This window comes from Lepisma saccharinum, chromosome 20, assembly GCF_977018435.1.
Source record: "Lepisma saccharinum chromosome 20, izLepSacc3.1, whole genome shotgun sequence".
In the NCBI taxonomy this organism is placed as follows: Eukaryota; Metazoa; Arthropoda; class Insecta; order Zygentoma; family Lepismatidae; genus Lepisma; species Lepisma saccharinum.
In genome coordinates, this window is record NC_139248.1 from 49,270,453 (window position 1) to 49,289,330 (window position 18,878).

The 18,878-nt window shown below is 37.1% G+C and overlaps 1 protein-coding gene across 1 annotated transcript in view; it reads right to left on the reverse strand.

The window, feature by feature from the left end:
- Positions 1-18,878, reverse strand: part of hd (humpty dumpty) — an 82,362-nt gene that overhangs the window by 18,998 nt on the left and 44,486 nt on the right. The window contains exons 6-7 of the mRNA XM_083141454.1: positions 5,374-5,552; positions 251-530 (exon numbers count right to left, since the gene is read on the reverse strand). Coding sequence (XP_082997580.1) covers positions 251-530; positions 5,374-5,552 — 459 coding nt within the window. The remainder of the gene's footprint in view (positions 1-250; positions 531-5,373; positions 5,553-18,878) is intronic.

An 18,878-nucleotide genomic window follows, 5' to 3' on the forward strand; every position in this document is an offset into this window, starting at 1 on the left:
TATAGCTACATCGACAAGTGGTACAACATTACCATCAGCAAAGACTGAAAGTTTTACCTACCTTACATTGCCATTTCTTCCACTTACATACTGATTTCAAAGTGGTCCCATCATCATGGTCAACCTAGAAATAGTGTAAGCAATCATGAAAAATTTTGAAGACCTAAAAAGAACAAGATATTGATCTTCTGCAATGTTTTTTGCCTGCCTCAATTGAAGTTAATTAAATGTATTTCGCTACAAAGGATACAATTTGGCTTGAGATTTCTTTATGCTCTGAATGTCAGCAGCTTTAACACCCATGCTCTCGAGCCAATCAGATGCTTCTTCTTCTTCCTCCTCCTCCTCTCCAGCCTCATCAACATCCGCAAGCGATCTTTCTATGTCCTGAGTTCCTTGGCTGCTTTCATGCTTCGAACCGTGATCTTCAACCACAGAGTCCAACGTATCATAGCCCGTGTCACTTAACTCACCAGAAAGTCTCTTTTTGGTTGTACCTGACTTTTTCAAAGGCATTGAGAATATAATGTCTGTAAAAGAAGTAACAAAATATTAATGTACGCACAATGAACATTTGACACATTCACACAAAGGTTATTTGCACCCATCATACAATGCAGGGAAAAGGTCTTTTAACAAAAACAAAACGATGGAAAAGGTGCTTACACTAAAATAAAGTACTCATGTTGAGAGTTACCATTATTTAACTGAATGCAACAATAACAAAGAATGTTTTAACCCTTTCCAGACAGACCTGAAAATACTAAGTTTTTCCAGGAGACAGGGGTTTCTTGCTGTTATTCAGAAAAATAGAGAAAATATGTTGCTAACTTATTAGTTAACAGTTTTTGTTATGAAATCTACAAGTCCTCTTTCCACAGATATACAGGGTGTTATTTTGATGGTGATACGGACCACAGAAACGTATAGAGGACATCAAAACAAACAACTTTTCTCAGTAACATTTTTCTCATTGGTACGTCGTTTGGGTGCTACAGTCGTGAATGCTGGCAACCACACACAAGATATGATTGCATCTGTGATGTCATTTCCCGTTGCGAAACAGTGTACGTCAGTGTTGCAAGGAACACACAAATTTTGGGGAAAATGACAGACTACGAAGCACATTATGACCTATAAAACGAAGATAGGAACGCATCCAGTAGACCGAACATCTATAGAAACAGCCTACCAGCCAGAAGACCAGCAGTCATCCCAGGGGAAGGGGGAAGTGAACCAACGATACGAAAAATGGTAGAAAAACAATGAATTTAAAATGAAGTTGCAATATCAAATTTTGTCTCTCAGCCTACATGTCAAATATAATCATAAATAATAAATTTTACTAGACTTACAGTTTACATCTGGCTGTTTACACCCAGCTACATGTCAAATATTTGCAAATCTCGTTGATATTGTAACGACCCTGCATGGTCGCCATATTATTTAAAATATTTTGTTAACAAGGTTTGGTTAATGAGAGCATGCTAAATGCCCTGCGAGACATACACATTCAGTTTATCTTTTGTCTAATCTTATGCACAGTAATTGTTGCTTAATATGTAACTTGTTCATAATTGTGAAAAAAGAGACACAGTAGTATATAAATACGGAGAAACTTCGCGGATAAAAGTGAGTACTAGTTTCTCCGTATTTATGTAACTTGTATTGTTGAATCTCTTTGTCTTGTGCATAGATTGTAAATTCATTACTGTAATGTGTTTAGTTTAGCACACAAGTGTTAAGATTGTATCACCACATGCTTTTAGTAACTTTTTATGTTAGTGATTTTAACAAGGTAAAAACATGATAATTCATAGCGCGTGGGTTGTAAATCGTAATATGAAGGGAGTTTGCAACGCTCTAGCCAGCTTAGTTCCGATCTTCTCCACCCGCCTCAGTGCAGCCATTAGACAGTATATAAACGATGCAGTGAGGCCCGGAAATCAGTCGACTGCCAGATGCCGACTGCGGAAACACCTGGTTCCCAGCTCGTCAGGAAATCTCCCCAACCAGGTTCCCATAGCCAAGCAGCCAAGAAGGAAGGAAGGAGGGTCTGCCCGATACAAGCTTGGAGAGCCTCTCTTAGGTCGCGGCAGCCTAAGCCCAAGTCTCCTGGGTGCTCCCAGATCCATCCTTTGTACCTCGCCATCTCTTGCTACTGCCTGGACATACCAACTTACCCGTCCGTTCGCTTGCAGTAGTCCAAGTAACTCTGCGGCGTCCTTTGTTCCCAACACCTTTACGATTCTGCAGGCCCCCCTGGCCCGTCCCTCGCAATTGCTTGGACGACTCCCGTGGGCCGACGCCATCCCACTCATTTGACTTGGGTGCTGTCGCATGTTGTCCCCAGATGGCGCTGCACGTGACTACTACAAAGGCTGCTATTGGATACATGCACTAAATGATGCCCCTAAATTAAATAAGGTCCCTAACACCCCCCAAGGTATCTCACTGCGAGGAATAAATGAATGGTCCCTGTCTGCCCTTATCTTCTAGACCTTCAGAGTGGTGACGACATCTGGTGTAAGTGTGCTAAACAGGTAATTTACAGGTGTGCCTAAAGAATAATAACTAGAGCCCGGAAGTTTGGCAAAATGCCTCTTTTTATCTACTGCATATATTGATAAAATTTTTCCGGATATACATTTCTTATGCTGTTTCGAATGTTTTGGAAGCCTTTTCATTTTGCCTATTTTGCCTATTTGAGACCCCACTGCCTATTTTTAATTATAATGCCTTTTTTTGCCTTTTTCAATGAAATTTGACATTTGTTTTAAAAAAAATGTGTATATAAATTATTTTTCTCCCAAAAAACGTTGTTGGCATTTATTTTTCTTCCGTTTATTATGTGAATGATTTTCGCCTTATTTAAGTAATATTGAACTCACGCATGTTTCAACATTGCTGAAGGAGAAAAGTGTGAGAAAAAAGTACTTCATGCTGAGTTAGGATATTGCCTTTCGGTTAACATTTCTTGTGCATGATTGACTGCTGAAGTGGACAGGTTGATTTCGAACACAAAGAAAATATTTCTGTAATCTCCCTCTCGAACCCGAAAATTTCAGGAAGTTGCGATTGAGCTTAGTTTACCTCAGCAACCAGTCTTGACGAGATAGGGAACCTGGATATCAGCAGCTATATATTATGCTAACAACCTTCAAAAAATCAGTGAGGTGATCAATGCTCTTCCAGAAAATGAAGCGGCTTCAATTCGTGAAGTGAAAAAACTCCTGTGCTATTCAAGTTTACTTTTGCACATTATGGTGCATTGCCAGAGACAATTACAATTATAGCATCCATGAAAATCTTCGAGGAATCTATGCAGCAGATGATGGAAGTGCCAGGAGAAAAGGGGTGAGCTGTTGCGGAAAAGTGCTAATGGGTAGTGAGTGCAAATGAGGACTTGAAACAATTGAAAACAATTTGTAATATTCTAAAAGGTGAAAATGCTGTTACCAAAATGAGTCCAGCTACATTAGCTTGTTATATGTATGCTCCAATAACTTCTGTCGAAGTAGAAAGATCATTTTCTATTATGAAAAACATTCTCTCTGACAGACGACTATCAATGAATGTTTAGAACTTAAAAAGCACCTTGTAGTTATGTGCAATCAAGATGGAGAAAATTGAAATGCTCTTCCCAATTTAGATTTTAACATTTTGCCAGAAATTATAGATAAAAGTAAGCGACTTCTAAATGTGACTTTTTTCGGTTTATTTTGCCTTTTTTTTTCATTTTTAGTGCCTATTTACCACATTATAAATGCCTTTTTGCCTGCCTATTTTAACGAAAATAAATGCCTGAACTTCCAGGCTCTAATAATAACGTTTTACTGGTTGTCCTTTTTAAACCTTTCCTTATTAAACCCCGCAAGCCCTGAGATACTTAGAGTTCATGTTTACGGCTAGCTACATGCTAGCGTATATGGGTACACTTTTGGATCGCTTCCTGGTGTAGTGTGTAGCACGGTTACATATTCACAGTTACAAACTATTGCATGTGTATCTGGTGCGTAGATAAACAGTCATCAGTTTGTTTTACTACTATTTATATCCGTTTATATTCAACAATTTTTGCCCCTTACCACATAATGCCGTGAATATACATTATATTCAGTGACCTTTGGAATTTTGAGTTCTTTCATTTCTATTTTGTCAACATTGTTCAGTGTGTCACAGACGAGTATCAGAAGGACAAAGTGGGTAGACTAAGCTGTATGTCAACTTGGCAACGAGATTTGCAAATATTGGACATGTAGGCTGAGACAAAATTCGATATTACCACTTCCTTTTGAATACGTTGCTTTTCTACCATTTTTCGTACCGTTGATTCACTTCCTGTTGGGTTACAGAATGTGTTTTCTCACTTTGTTTTACGGTACATAATGTGACTGATTGTAGGTATGTCATTTTTCACAGAATATGTGTGTTCCTGGCAAGTTGCCAGCATTCAGGCAGCAAAATGGCCTTCTTTGAACGACTGTAGTGCCAAAATGACGCACTAACGAGAAAAATTGTTTGTTTTGATGTCCTCTATACGTTTCTGTGGTCTGTGGGTGCAATTAAAATGACACCCTGTATATAATATACTACATTTTACATAAATTTTCTCACATTTATGATTTTTTTCTGTAACAACTTCTTGAAAGTAAAAAAAAATATATAGAAATAATTAACGAAAACTAACCCAAAAAAAACTTCTTCTTGGGATCGAAATTATAACTAAATGTGAAATCTGTAGCGGAAAACTCCTAAAAATTTTCTACATGCACACTTTGCAAATGTTTTGTATTTTCAAGAGTATATACAAAGGTACAACCTAATTCAACACAAGTAAGAGCAAAATTCAGCAATAAAGAAAACATGTCATGTAGCAGTTGGAATTTGGAAGAGGTGGTTACAAAATTTGTGCGGTGCGATTAGAGCCCGTCGACATTCACAATAGAATTTTATAGCGAATGACTGGCTATACCTGCCACTCATCCTGAAAGGGTTAAGTAGTAACAAATCAGCTTTATCACAAAATATTGTGTGATATTACAATTAATTATGTTGATAGTTGGTATTTTCTATTCTCATATTATTAAATATGAAGAACTAGCACCAACTGGGTACAAACAAGTGGCCAGCTACCATTTCCATTTTAGACAGTGTCTTTCAAATTAATCACAAAACCAATACAAAATACTATGTGGAAATATGGACATTTACATACACAATAACCTGAGCAAGTTCAAGACCCATATTGAATTTTCACTACAAAATACAAAATTAATTTATTTCATGCACTTTCATTAATTTTTACTTATGCAGGTTGGCAAAAGCATTACTAAGTACCAAAATAAAATTTCAGTCATAAAATGTTCTCACCTTCGTCCTTCAGAGCATCTCGAAATCCTTTTGTTGTTGGTGTGAGTAATGCATGAGTTTCAGAAAACCCACATATTCCTGCTGCTCTGAATAAACATGTGAATTTGTCTGCACATAAGTAGAAATATGGGCACTGTAGTGCTCTCACTAATTGGAATAGGGACCGAAAGCTCTCGCACCTGGAAGATAAAATGTACATGTAAGTACAGAAATTATTAAATAACAATTTCAAGTGGCAAATAATTATATTTCCAACAAGAATAAGATACCTGCTTACAAGTAAGGTTTTGAGTCATATATAAATTACTTCAAGAAGAATGTTTATGATCCCACAAGTGCACCACAGTAAAATTTTCATATGTATGAGAGCATTCCTAATAAATATAAGCAAAAGTATTGAGTATCATCTTATCCAAAATGGTAGATTATACTGGCTTCAAGTCCAGATACCAGAGCCTCAGTAGTCTGCAAAATGCAATCCAGGTGTACTACATGGAAGGGAGGTTTGGGTGCATGTGGCATATACATTCGTCCAGACATGTTAGGCAAGATTGTTTTAGCTCCAGAAAAAAACAAAATAGTAGCAGAAGAGAAACAAGACAAAAAAAAATAAGAGGAAAAAAATCGAAAAAGAAGAAAAAAGAGAATATAAGTTGTCTGCTCTCATGTGGTGGAGTTTGTATGTACATAATAGAAAACCAAAATATGGCTCGAAAACGTAGTTTGTGTGACATGGACAGTGAGTTGCACTTGTTTCAAGGATTTCCACACCAGAAAGATTATTCTGCATAATCCTGAAGTACATACATGCCAGCATGCTATGTATTATTGTATTATTGTATAATTGTATTTGTGCAATATTTGATTATTTACATTTGTTGTGGAATATGAAAGCAATTCCATTAAAAAATTACTGCATTAAAGAAGGCAGGCAAACACTGGTATTTTTTTATTTCAGTTAATTTTGTTCAACGGAATTCTGCTAACAAACTCACATTTTCCAGCAGAAAATCTGTTCAGAAAATTCCACACTTAACTCTAGTCCCAATTAACCTATCTGAGCATAAAATAGATTTAAATCAAATCCAAACATGTTTGCTCTCCACAATATCAATGGTAACCTGATGCCAAGTCACCGTGCTCTGAACAAGCATCTGGGTCTTACACTAACACATATACAGTATCTATTCCAGAAAGGATAAAAATCATGATTTTTATGATTTTTTTAAAAAATAAACATGATTAAAATTGCTTGTATGGTTTTTCACACCATACATGTAGATACATGTCTTTTTTTACAAAAAGGCTATTTCTGGAAAACAACCCTGTAAAATATCTGAACAGTTTGATTAAAGAAAGTAAAAAACTATGTGTAAATATAATTTTTTCTGATAATGTAGTACATATGAACATACTATTGAGATGTTTGTTGAGTGTGTTAATGAAACTATAATAAATTCAGTATCTTTTCTTCCAGTGAAAAAAAATTGAAGTACTATATAATTGTTTGTTAATATATTATTTATGGACTTTGTAGCTGAATTTGGACCATTTCTTTAATGATATTTTGCAAAATATCAGATGCCATGTTCATTTACAGTTTAGCCCTTAACCGGGCAACCAGTGTCTATCAGACACTGTTGCTTATATATTTTTTAACATACTCCAAACAATACTTCCTGCAAACATGATATTTTTTTTACTTTGTTTGTTTCTCTCTTTTTCTCATATAACAATATTTGACTTTGTGTAATAAAGAAGGTCAAGCTTAAAAAAATATTTTCCATTTCACTTAAGTAAACAACCAAGCAGTGTCTGTCGGACACAGTGTACAACTGATATGTAAAGAAGTCTATAACAAATGTTTAATAAAAAATAAAGTATTTAATAAGACATCACATAAAATATTATTAACTCTAAAATAGAACAAATTAAAAATATGAGCAAATAAAACTATTTCCTCACACTACCTTTCGGCCTAACATGTTTCATATACTATGCTGCAAAAAATACAACAACATGCAATTACAATGATGATGATGATGATGAATATAAGAATTATGGACATAACAATGATGATTAGTAGAGGCACATAATTTTAGTAAATAAAAAGCAAAATATCAGTACAAAAACAGAGTCAATTTCGGGTTCAAAAGCGGTAAATAAAATGAAATTTCACTGTTATAGCGGTGAAAAAGCATCATATAAAATTATGTTTTGGTTTTTAAATATGTGAATATAATCCCAAATTTGATTTATTACACAAAACAAACATATCCCTTCTAATACGTACCACATTAAATCATTACCAGAATATAGAGTTTATTCCTATATAAAGGGGTCCATTTTTGCTTATCAAAATTTTACAGCAGAATTAATATTTTTTTCCGTGAAATGCATAACTCACAGGATACTTCAGACTTCAGAAAGTGTCGCGTCGGTATATAAACAGTAAATTTCGTGTTTAAGAGTCTTATTTCGCATTTTGCAGTTCATTTCGCATCATTTCATGACAAACAGGGTAGGAAAATGCATCTACACCTTTCAGAAACATGAAAAAATTATCATTAGAATGTGTTATTTCACATTTCGTGTTTTCGTCAAAAACGAAATATGCATGCCTCTAATGATTAGGTTAAATATCATGTCACTCGCTTGTTTCCACAGCGATGAAACATAAAAATCTCACATTAGAAGGGCAAAATCCATTTAAAACAAAGCAGTGCCCAACAGACACTGCTTGTCCAAACACGTTGCAAAAATAGCTTGCCCGGATAAGGGTTAATGATAATGACTCCATTTACGGTTTAAGATGATTAGTAGAGCCCGGATGTTCAGGCACTGAAAAGTATTAAAAATGGCAGGCAAAAAGGCAACGAAAAATTGAAAAAAAGGCAGTCAAGTTTCAGAAAGATGCAGTGAAAATTGAAGAAGAGGCATTAAAAAATGAAGGAGGACGACTTAAATTCTTCATAAATCTTTAAAAATGTATTTACAAACAATAATTTGAATAACAAGGGTTATTGAAAAATGAAATCAAATATAAGAAGAGAAATATAATTTTAAAAAATGCCTCGTCGGAATGACAAAAGAGGCAAAAAAGGCAAAAGTGTTTGAAAAAGGCAGCGTAAGGTGAAATAGGCAAAAAAAGGCAACATGTGTTCAATTTTTGTCTACCAGTGTCGGAAACGAATAGGCATTTTGCCTAAAATCCAGGCTCTAGTGATTAGTATTTTGCATATTAGTCTACACAAAATATTTCCTATTTTTTGCCTATAAAAATTATTGAATTCTAAATACAGAGAAATTTAAGTGTGTTTGCAGTTTACATATTACATTTACTTTCGTATGAGCTTCACCCCATGTTTCCTATCTTACAGCCTAATAAACACCATTAAATGATTACGAGATTAATGTACTTTCACCAAAAGAAGGAAATAAAGACCTACACAGAATGAAGGTGCCACAGTAGAGGTCTGCAAATGTAATCCATTACCTACCAGCCATAATGCAAAGAAGTACCCACCCATTACTACCCTGCACAGCTTTGTCATGAACCAACCCGACCTGCCCACCTGAAGGGAAGGCTTTCCAGCATCCATCATTACCCAGCGTAGTTCAGCTGCAGGTGGACAGTCGCTGATTGTAGGCATCTACTGCACTGCTAGCAGGGACAGACAAGTCATACTGGAACACTTGTTATGTACAGGCTAATATTGTTAAAACGGATTATACAGTTTCGAATTTTGAATGCGATTGCATGAAAACGTTTGAACTTAGTCGAAAGGTGGTGTTTCGAACTTTAGTCAGCCTATACTAAGATGCCGTATAGGAAGAATTTCAAATATTTAAATGGGAACAAGGGTCAATTGACATTCTGTTTGATGGGCATTTTAATGACAAATTATTTTTGTGCATGGAATATACTGTAGTATGATATTGGTACTGGTAACTAACTATGCCTTGATTGATTTGTTTTATTTCACTTAGTTTTTCTGCCAATTTTAGCTAATGGTGAATATGGGGATGAATGGTGATTAGATTAAATGGATGAATGGACAATTCCTAACTGGTCGTAAAATGGTGGAATGTTGTTTCTTTCTTTGTCCCAACTGTCAAGATTATTAATATTTCCTTTTCAATCCTATACCGACCAAACATTTTCCGTCCCATGCACCCTAGGAATGGCAGTCAACATGATTTTAATTTGTCTTGTGAAAACGTTCTCTAGTTATATTGTTGGACAAGGCAGTTAATTGCTGGAACTGATGGCCTGTAAATTGCAGAAAACAATATAATTTGTAATACGAGGGTCACTATTTATATTTTGAGCCTAACAATGAAAAAACAGAAATTTGCCATTGAAAACTGCTTTATTGTTTTTCGAAGTATTCTCCTTTATGGTCAATACACTTTTGCATTCGTTCGAACCATTTGTCAAAGCAGTTTTTCCAATCTTCTTGAGACACCTCCATAATATGGTTTTTGAACGCATCAACGGCATCTTCCGCCGACGAAAATCGTTGTCCACGCAATTTATTCTTGACATTCGGGAACAAGAAGAAGTCATTGGGTGCCAAATCAGGACTGTATGGCGGATGACCCATCAATTCAATTTTTTGACTGTTGTAAAGTCGGTTGTTAGACGAGATGAGTGACAGCTGGCATTGTCTTGATGAACAATGATCAGACGGCGTTTGTTTGTTTTCCGTATTTGACCGAAGACCTCTGGCAAACAAATTGTTGTGTACCATTCAGAGTTGACCGTTCTAAGTTCCTCTAAAGGCACAGTTGCCACATGACCAGTTTTCCTGAAAAAACAGGCGACCATTTGTTTCGATGTGCTTCGAGCGCAAACAACTTTTGTTGGATTGGGTTCATCTTGAAACACTCATACAGTCGACTGCTGTTTACGTTCCGGCTCATATGCATATATCCATGATTCGTCACCTGTTACAATCTTATATACTTGTACGTCTTTTGAAGCACCACGATTGTATTTATTGAGCATTTGTTTACACCAATTGACGCGAGCGTCTTTTTCAGTTTTTGTCAAATTGTGTGGGATCCAACGAGAACATACCTTTCTCACAGCTAAATGATCATGTAATATTTTATATATGCTGGTGGAACTAATGCCTATAGTTGCCTCAATCTCACAGTATGTCACATGACGATCTTGCAGTATTAGGTTTTGCACAGCATCAATGTTTTCTTGAACAACAACTGATTTTGGACGACCTTCGCGAATCTCGTCGGTGAGCGAATGGCGGCCACGATTAAATTTGTTATACCAGCGTTTCACAGTGGCAAAGGATGGGGCTTCATCGCCAAATGTGGAAGTAAGTTGATCGATGCACTCTTGTCTTGATAATCCACGTCGAAAAACGTAAAAAATCATCGCACGAAAATGTTCACGAGTTAATTCCTTTTCATTGTTGTCGCGCAATCTCCAAGGCAACATAAACAACACAAATGAAGCTATTGACAAAACATTTGAAGTACGTTATGGTCAATAATGCCAGACGATTCCGTGCAAACGTCAAATCGCTCCTAACTTCAATCAGTGTTGCCAAGGCTCAAAATATAAATAGTGTTGACTTGTAGGTAAAATATTAGAAGGTGTACTTGAAACGAAACATTACGGAGACAGGATGTTCTCGTCGGTTGGGAATGCAGACCTTACAAATTCCATTACTTGCCTTGTCCGTGGAAAGGTACCAGCCTGACAGACGGATATGAATCGACAGGTATTGGAATTTGTATAGCGAAGCAACCGAACCGATCTGAGAAGATCGGAAGGGAATTTCAGGATCAGTATTGGATTTGGTTTTGGTGTGTGTACATCGAGGAAGATAGTGCAGGTATGTACCTGGAGGACGGAGGCGTCTTTCCGAAAATAGAATGGTCTGAGCCTTGTTACTAAACCTCTCGCTAGTACCTTTTCTTACTTACACCCCGGTAAAAAAATAATTAAATAAGGGAAGGAGGAAACATGGTAGAGGTATGGGCCTTTTTTGTAACATTTAGTTGTAGGTGCGAGTTCCTTATAGGAAATATGTGCTTCAAAACGCGGGTTAGGAATGCTAAGGAAAAATGAATACGAATTCGACTTATCTTTAACGAGGATTCAACAGCTGGCGGAACAAACAGTTCCGATTTCACCATCTCGTCCAGTCACCAGGGCAAGGTCGCGATACATACAGCAGTTTTCCACCAACACTGCACATTCCACGGACTGTGTTGCCATTATTCCTTCCACCGTTGTCAAGAATACTGAAGTCATGGCATTGAACATACCAAATTTTATTCAACCTGAAAAGTTTTCAGGGGCAAAACCCTTAGAAGTTGATCAATTTTTCACAACTTTTGAAAATATGGCGGATGCATTAACTTGGACCCCTGCAAAAAGAAAAGATTTCTTGCCTTTATTCTTCACTGGAATCGCTTTAGATTTAATAACGGGAATAAAATCTCAACGAGATTATGCAAATAAGGAGTATCAAACGCTCAAAACAGAAATTACCAACACTTTTAGGGACATTGGTCAACCTCTCCTGGTTGAAGATTTCTTAAAGGAACAAGTCCAACAAATTCAGGAAACCCCGCAAGCTTACATCTTGCGTAAGCATGCCTTGATTCAGAAATATCTCCCCCAAGCATCCGTGGATCAGGTAATTTATTACATTGTGAGGGGACTGCGTACGCAGTACCTTCAAGTAGCTTCCGACAAGAATTTTAATTCGGTGAATGAACTTCTACGGTTCATCAACAACTTGCAAAGAACACAAACCCTTTTGGACGAGCAAGCGTACAGAGAAGCTAGGGAATTAGCGGCGCTTAAATACACTCAAGGTCTAGTTGCATCAACAAATCAGATAGGATTGCAAAACATAGTAACCCAACCTCCCATAAAAGAACCTCAAACTAGCTCAAATAATCAACAGGAAATAAACAGTCAACTGCAAACAGAAAAAAACTTTGTAACACAAGATCAATTAAAAGATTTGGAAATTAAAATGAATGAACTCCAAATTAATCATTTTCAGAATAGTGCACAAACGTTCAGAAATAGATCACAGCCTACTAGAACTAATAATAGATTTCCTGCACGCCAAAGATATAACGGTAGGAATAGTTCACATTCCCAAAGAAGTAACAATTATTATAGATCAAATAATTCAAACAATGGTTACCAACGTGGGAACAGGGGACGTTCAAATTACCGTAGAGGAGGTTATAGGCCATTCCAGAGACAACACCCTCAACAAGCTCAGAGATGGCAACCCTGTCAAAACTGTTGCCCTCAACGAGAACAAAATACAGCCCAGCAATATAATCAACAAGTATATTACAATCAGACAGGTTCATCGGAACAACAATCACCTAATGCCTCTTTAAACTATTGAAACCCTATGAACGTGGGAACGGTCGTCAGGGGAAAAGTTCGCATACAGTTCCCATAATTAAACAGAATAATCTTAGTTTTCTAGAAGCAACAGTAAATAGGAAACCTTGTAAAGTACTTGTCGACATAGGTGCAAATTGTAGTATAATAAATGACAACTTGGTTCCAACAAATGCAAAAAGAATAAACATAAATTCAACCATAGCAGGAATAAGTGGAAATTCCATAACTGTCAGACAAATTGCCTTCATACGATTCCGAATCGGTGGGAAATTTTACTGTCACCAGTTCAGAATAGCTAATACAAAATTCCAGTATGCAATTTTGGGCACAGATTTTTTAAATCTACATAAAGCAAACATATCGTTAGGAGATAATACGATCTCATTGCAGAGATTAGGGTATTCACCAAAATGGCAATTTTCCAGTGACGAAAGCAAAGTACACACCATTCCTGATCAAATATTTCAAATGTTAGATTTAAATCAAAGTTCAACATTTGTAACAAAACATAAAATAACATTACAACCGAAATCCTCAACTTATGTAAAACTACGGCTAGAAAACATCCAGATTGGTACTAAATATAACACATTTGAACCGAATAAAGAATTGTTGAACTCATTAGATATTCTAGCACCTTATGCATTGGTTAATGAAGAAGAACCCCACATTTTGCTAACAAACACAAAAAATCATCCGTTAGTAATACAGAAAAACACTCCAATTGGTTCAGCAGGAAGTAACCAAATAATTTCTGAAATTTATGACACGAACGTCAATGCGAATGCAAATAGTGGTCATAAAGTACATCATTCATTCGAGCAAGGTGACGAAAATTTAGACCAGGAAACTTTAAAACGACTCACTAAACATAGGAAATTTTATGACGTTAAACAAATTGATATAAATCCCGAACTAACAGAGGACCAAAAGCTCAAAATTCAAAATTTAATTTACAATTATGCGGATATCATGTATTGGAATCCTGAGTGCTTTTCTAAAACAAACGCAATGGAAGCACACATAGATGTTGCTGAATGTGTTCCTCCATTTGCTAGGTAAATTCCCATACCCATAAATTTAAGGGAAAAAATGAAAAATGAAATAACAAGACTTCAAGAACAACAGATCATTGAACCTTGTGAAAACTCACCATTTCGTCATCGCATATTCTTAGTTAAGAAACCAAATGGAACCTACAGACTAGTTTCAGACTTTTCAGAAATTAATAAAGTAATATACAATGTTTCATACCCCACTCCAGATTGCAATGACATTTTAGCACGTCTTGCGGGCAAATTTTTTTACACTACATTGGACATGGCTCAAGCTTATTTTCAAATTCCAATATCAGAAGAATCACGTCCAGTTACGAGCTTCGCAATTCCAGGTTGTGGTTCATTCCGTTATAAATGCTTACCTATGGGCATGAAGACATCCAGTAGTTTTATGAATAGACTAATGGACATAGTATTTAGTGGTCTTCCCGACAATCAAGTAGCCACCTATTTAGATGATTTGTGCATAGCAACTTCCACTTTTGAAGAGAATTTCTCCCTAATTCAACAAATATTTGATAGGATTAGGAAAGCAAACATGACGGTTGGAATAAAGAAATGTAAGTTCGCATTTTCAGAAACCATCGTTTTGGGACATCTTTTTTCTGCGAAAGGGATGAAAATTTCCGACAAAATCATTAATTCAATCAAGAATTTTCCAACACCTAACAATAAGAAACACGTGAAGAGCTTCTTAGCACTTTGTTCTTACATTAGAAAATATGTGTCCGGATTCTCATTTTTAGCGGATAACATATATAAACTTTTGAAAAAGAACGTTCCGTTCACGTGGACAGAGCAGCACCAGAAAGAGTTCGATGAACTAAAGGATAAAATTCTCAGTTCTCCCGTTCTCAAACCGTATTCTCAAAACAAGAAGACCTACCTCATCACCGATGCGTCTACAGTTGGCCTCGCAGCCAGTATTTGGCAAGATTCGGAAGACGGAAGCTCACGCCACCCAGTTGCCTTCGCGAGCCGCAGATTAACCGACACAGAGAAGAAGAAATCAATATTTGAACTAGAATTTCTCGCAATGGTCTATGGAGGAAAAGCGTTTAGATATTATTTGCTAAACAGCCATTTTACTTTAATAACTGATAATCACTCCATATCATATTTACGACAAGCATCAAATTTGACAGGTCCATTGGCACGAAGAGCTCTGGAACTACAGCAGTTTTCCTTCGATGTGAAACATGTCAAGTCATCAGAAAATGCCCTTGTAGACACTTTAAGCCGCTATCCAGCAGAGGAAGCTCCTGCCGACAGTGAAGACAAGCCTGAACTAATTTTCCACCTAGAGGACGAAAACTTCAGCATTCGACAACATTAGGAAGACGATCCATTATTCGGCCCTATCATTAAAGTCATCAACAACGATCCGATGCAAGATCCAGTAGTACGAGCAGCACAGTATTACGTCATCAAAGACAACAAACTGTACAGACGTCATCGATACAACAAGACAGAGGAACTTCTCTTGTGCATCCCACACAAATTAAAAGATGAAATTTTCGAGAAGATTCATTGCAGTGAATACAATGCAGCTCACGCTTCACCATCTTCCACGTATGAAAATTTCAGGAAAAGATTTTACTTCCCAGGATTAAAACGATGGGTGTACATGAAATCAAAAAGTTGCCTCGAATGCCAGATGTCGAAGAGAGATTTCGGACCAAAGAAGCTCACCCTTCAGACGTTCGAACCGATCGCCACCCCAGCCAGGAAGTGGGTCATCGACACGTGCGGTCCACTGCAGGCCACAGCCAACCACGGACATCGCTACGTTCTCATCTGCGTTGATCAAGCGACCAGGTACATGGTAACGACATCTATACCTTCAGTTATAGATCATTTTGCGATTTGGTGTGCCAGACAACATCACGCTTGATCGTGCACCAGCGCACACTTCAAAAATTATGGAACAATTGAGTCAATTATTGAACGTCAGACTCAGATTCGCAAACACAGACTTCCACGAAACAGTTGGACTCGCCGAAAGACACATTCAGAAATTAAAGCAAAGGCTGAGACCGTATGTAATGAAAAAATGTGCACAGTGGTATCTGTATCTCTCGGCCATAACGTTTGCGATAAATTCAGAAGTACACACAGGAACAAGATATTCTCCACATTACCTTATGTACGGATACGAACCAAAGAATGCGATGGATTCATTGCTAGGAATAGATCCAAATTCGTTGCAGCACTCGAACAAGGAACGCCTAGACATATTGCAAGCGATGCGTGAACAAGCACAGGAAAATCTCCAGAAGAAATTCAAAACACAGAAAAAGTACTCAGACCAACACACACGGCATATTGAATTTCAACCTGGACAAAAAGTGCTAATTTTAGACACAGTTCCGAAACGAAATGTACCTAAGCACTTCGCAAATTACTTCAAAATACATGGTACAGTTCTGGAAATGGAAAATGCCAACAGCGTACGAATAAGCTACAAGGACGGCCGAGGAAAGGATAAAATCGACACATTTTCCATAACAAGAGTCAAACCCTTCTTCGAAGAAAAGGAGAAAATACAAGATGAAAATGATAACATCGACGAAATGTCTGTAGAACAGTCAGAAGCCGAAGAGACAGAAGTCAAAGGGACATAATTCCACAGAAAGTCAAATGGGAAAGAACGTTGTCATTCCATCATTTCATCGTCATCGTCGCGATTAGTCAAAGTGGAAGAAAAGCGACGCTACAAAGCATCAATGTTAATAAAAACCAAAATGCATTTATTTTGTTAAATCTTATCAAAATATACAGGAACTGTCCTCTTCAAAAATAGAATTTCGTGATAACCACGCCAAACTGTCATTCGTTGAATAAACTGGTTTCTTTTCATGAAGATTGCAACACTCGCCTCCTCGACTTGGAAGAGAGCGATATCAACAAAACAGATACATCTCCTATTACAGCGGCCAAGGAACGAAGTAGCGTGACGTCATCCTGAAAGTGACATCAAATGAACAACAAGCAACTAGCAGAAGTGACAGCAGTTTCGCATGTAAGCAGTTTCTCCAAAACTCACATCATCTGCATTCGAAGATTACAGTGAAACACGATTATGCAAGAAACTTATATAATATAGAAATTAGAACATTACGAGAATAACGAGCATTAGGATATTTAGTGTAAATTCTCTACCACAATATACATACGTTTTTTGCAGAGTATACACTCCTGTTATAATTTAAATGAAATAGTGCACAAGTTATATTTATATACAGTATGTATGAATTTATGCTCGCAATAATAATATTTCACTTATGTGAAGTTTAATGATGCTAGGGACAGGTTTTATCTTCATAGATAGCCATTTAAGTATAGTGCGCACTTGAGCGTATCTGATATCCCTTAGTACACAATTTCTGGAATTCTGGTGATTCCATATATATATAACGAATTCCTCATAATACATATGAGTGAGAACAGTAAATGAATTAATGTTCATAAAGATTGATAATTCTTGCGTTTCATTGCAATAATAATCATAATAATAATAATGCACTGCCCTTCGAAACTGCGTCACATACAGCGACAGCGATATCTTTAATAATTGTAGGGACTATCTTATTTTTATTAATTACGGCATGTTTTGTTCGTAAAATTAAATCCTGTTTTTGTTGTCGTCCCCTTGCACAACAAACAACCAGTCGACAAAAACCTACCCCTCAAGCTCGCGGTATAAATGTCACAAATGAAGAACAAATAATTCCTGTAAGAATAGCACAAAATAGACATATCAGACCATCAACGGCACCACCCCCTATTCCTTCTTCTTCCAAAGCGCTGGCTAAACAATCTTGTATCGATATCCCATCAAATCACTTTGACAGTATCTGTTAAGGCACATCACCACCGACTTGCACTTAGCCTATGGATTAGACACCCTGTCCAGCAGGCAGACAGTGAACTTCTAAAGCCGCCCTACAATTGGCTGAGTACATGTCGATTGGTGTATGTCCAATTACTACATTCCTATCCTTATTTTCTCTTTCTCCTTCCTTTCAATGGCTCAGACCACCTCTAACAGGTACCTACAACACCAGAGCATCGTTGAAGATCGACAGAGGAAAACTCGAGGACCAAAGCCGCCAAATTGTCTTCCACCTTCTACAGAATACACCTCCAGATTAAATCCAACTTCGGAGCAAACCCTCCCCCCCCCCCCCCCCCAGATTTTGATGGACGATGGACTTGCCGTATTGGAGAATAGAAAGATGAAAGACAAGTCAAGAGGAATGTTCCGGAGGCTACACTTTGTTTGGACAGGACAAAGAAGGAACAGCATTCATTGAATGTGTGTCTATTACATTCAAATAGATACTGCTAAGACAGGACAATGCATCCAAGACGAACCTTCGGTCCCAGTTGCGGAAGTTGGAAAAGAAGTGTAAGACGTTTCTCACCTAGGACAACATGTGATTCTCCCACTGTGATCTGATTCCCAGCTTACAACACCTTAGTATAGCAGGCAAGTATTTCACAAACTTGGAAATCCTTCCCAGCAGGTCCAATTAGTAGCATTACATGTTCCCAACGCCAATTCACCAGAGCATCCCAGCTGCCCAGGATGTCATCAATCATTACAAGTTGCACCAAGGTGTGAAAATGAAGAAGTTCGAAGAACTGGAAACGCCAAGTTCACCACTCCAATCCCTAGTGAAGTCCCAATAGACTACATGACGTACAGGAACTACGTTCGTCTCAATTGTGCTACGAAGTCAGATACATTTCTATGCATGGACAAACGTGAACATTTCAGAACACAGGAGAAATCGAAATGATACTGATCTGTAATCATTGCGTGAATTCTTTTAGAAGAAACTGGTACCCTCAAGATGATAAAACAAAATGATTAAGTGAAAATAAACACAATAATACAAAATAATGTCGTATTGAACCCTTAAGGTTTGAACACAATGTGTTTACACAGTGAATATTCTCTAAGTGATTACATAGTGTAATTATGGCATGCAGTGTAAACTATGCCTTATCAAAAGTGAATATTATTTCAT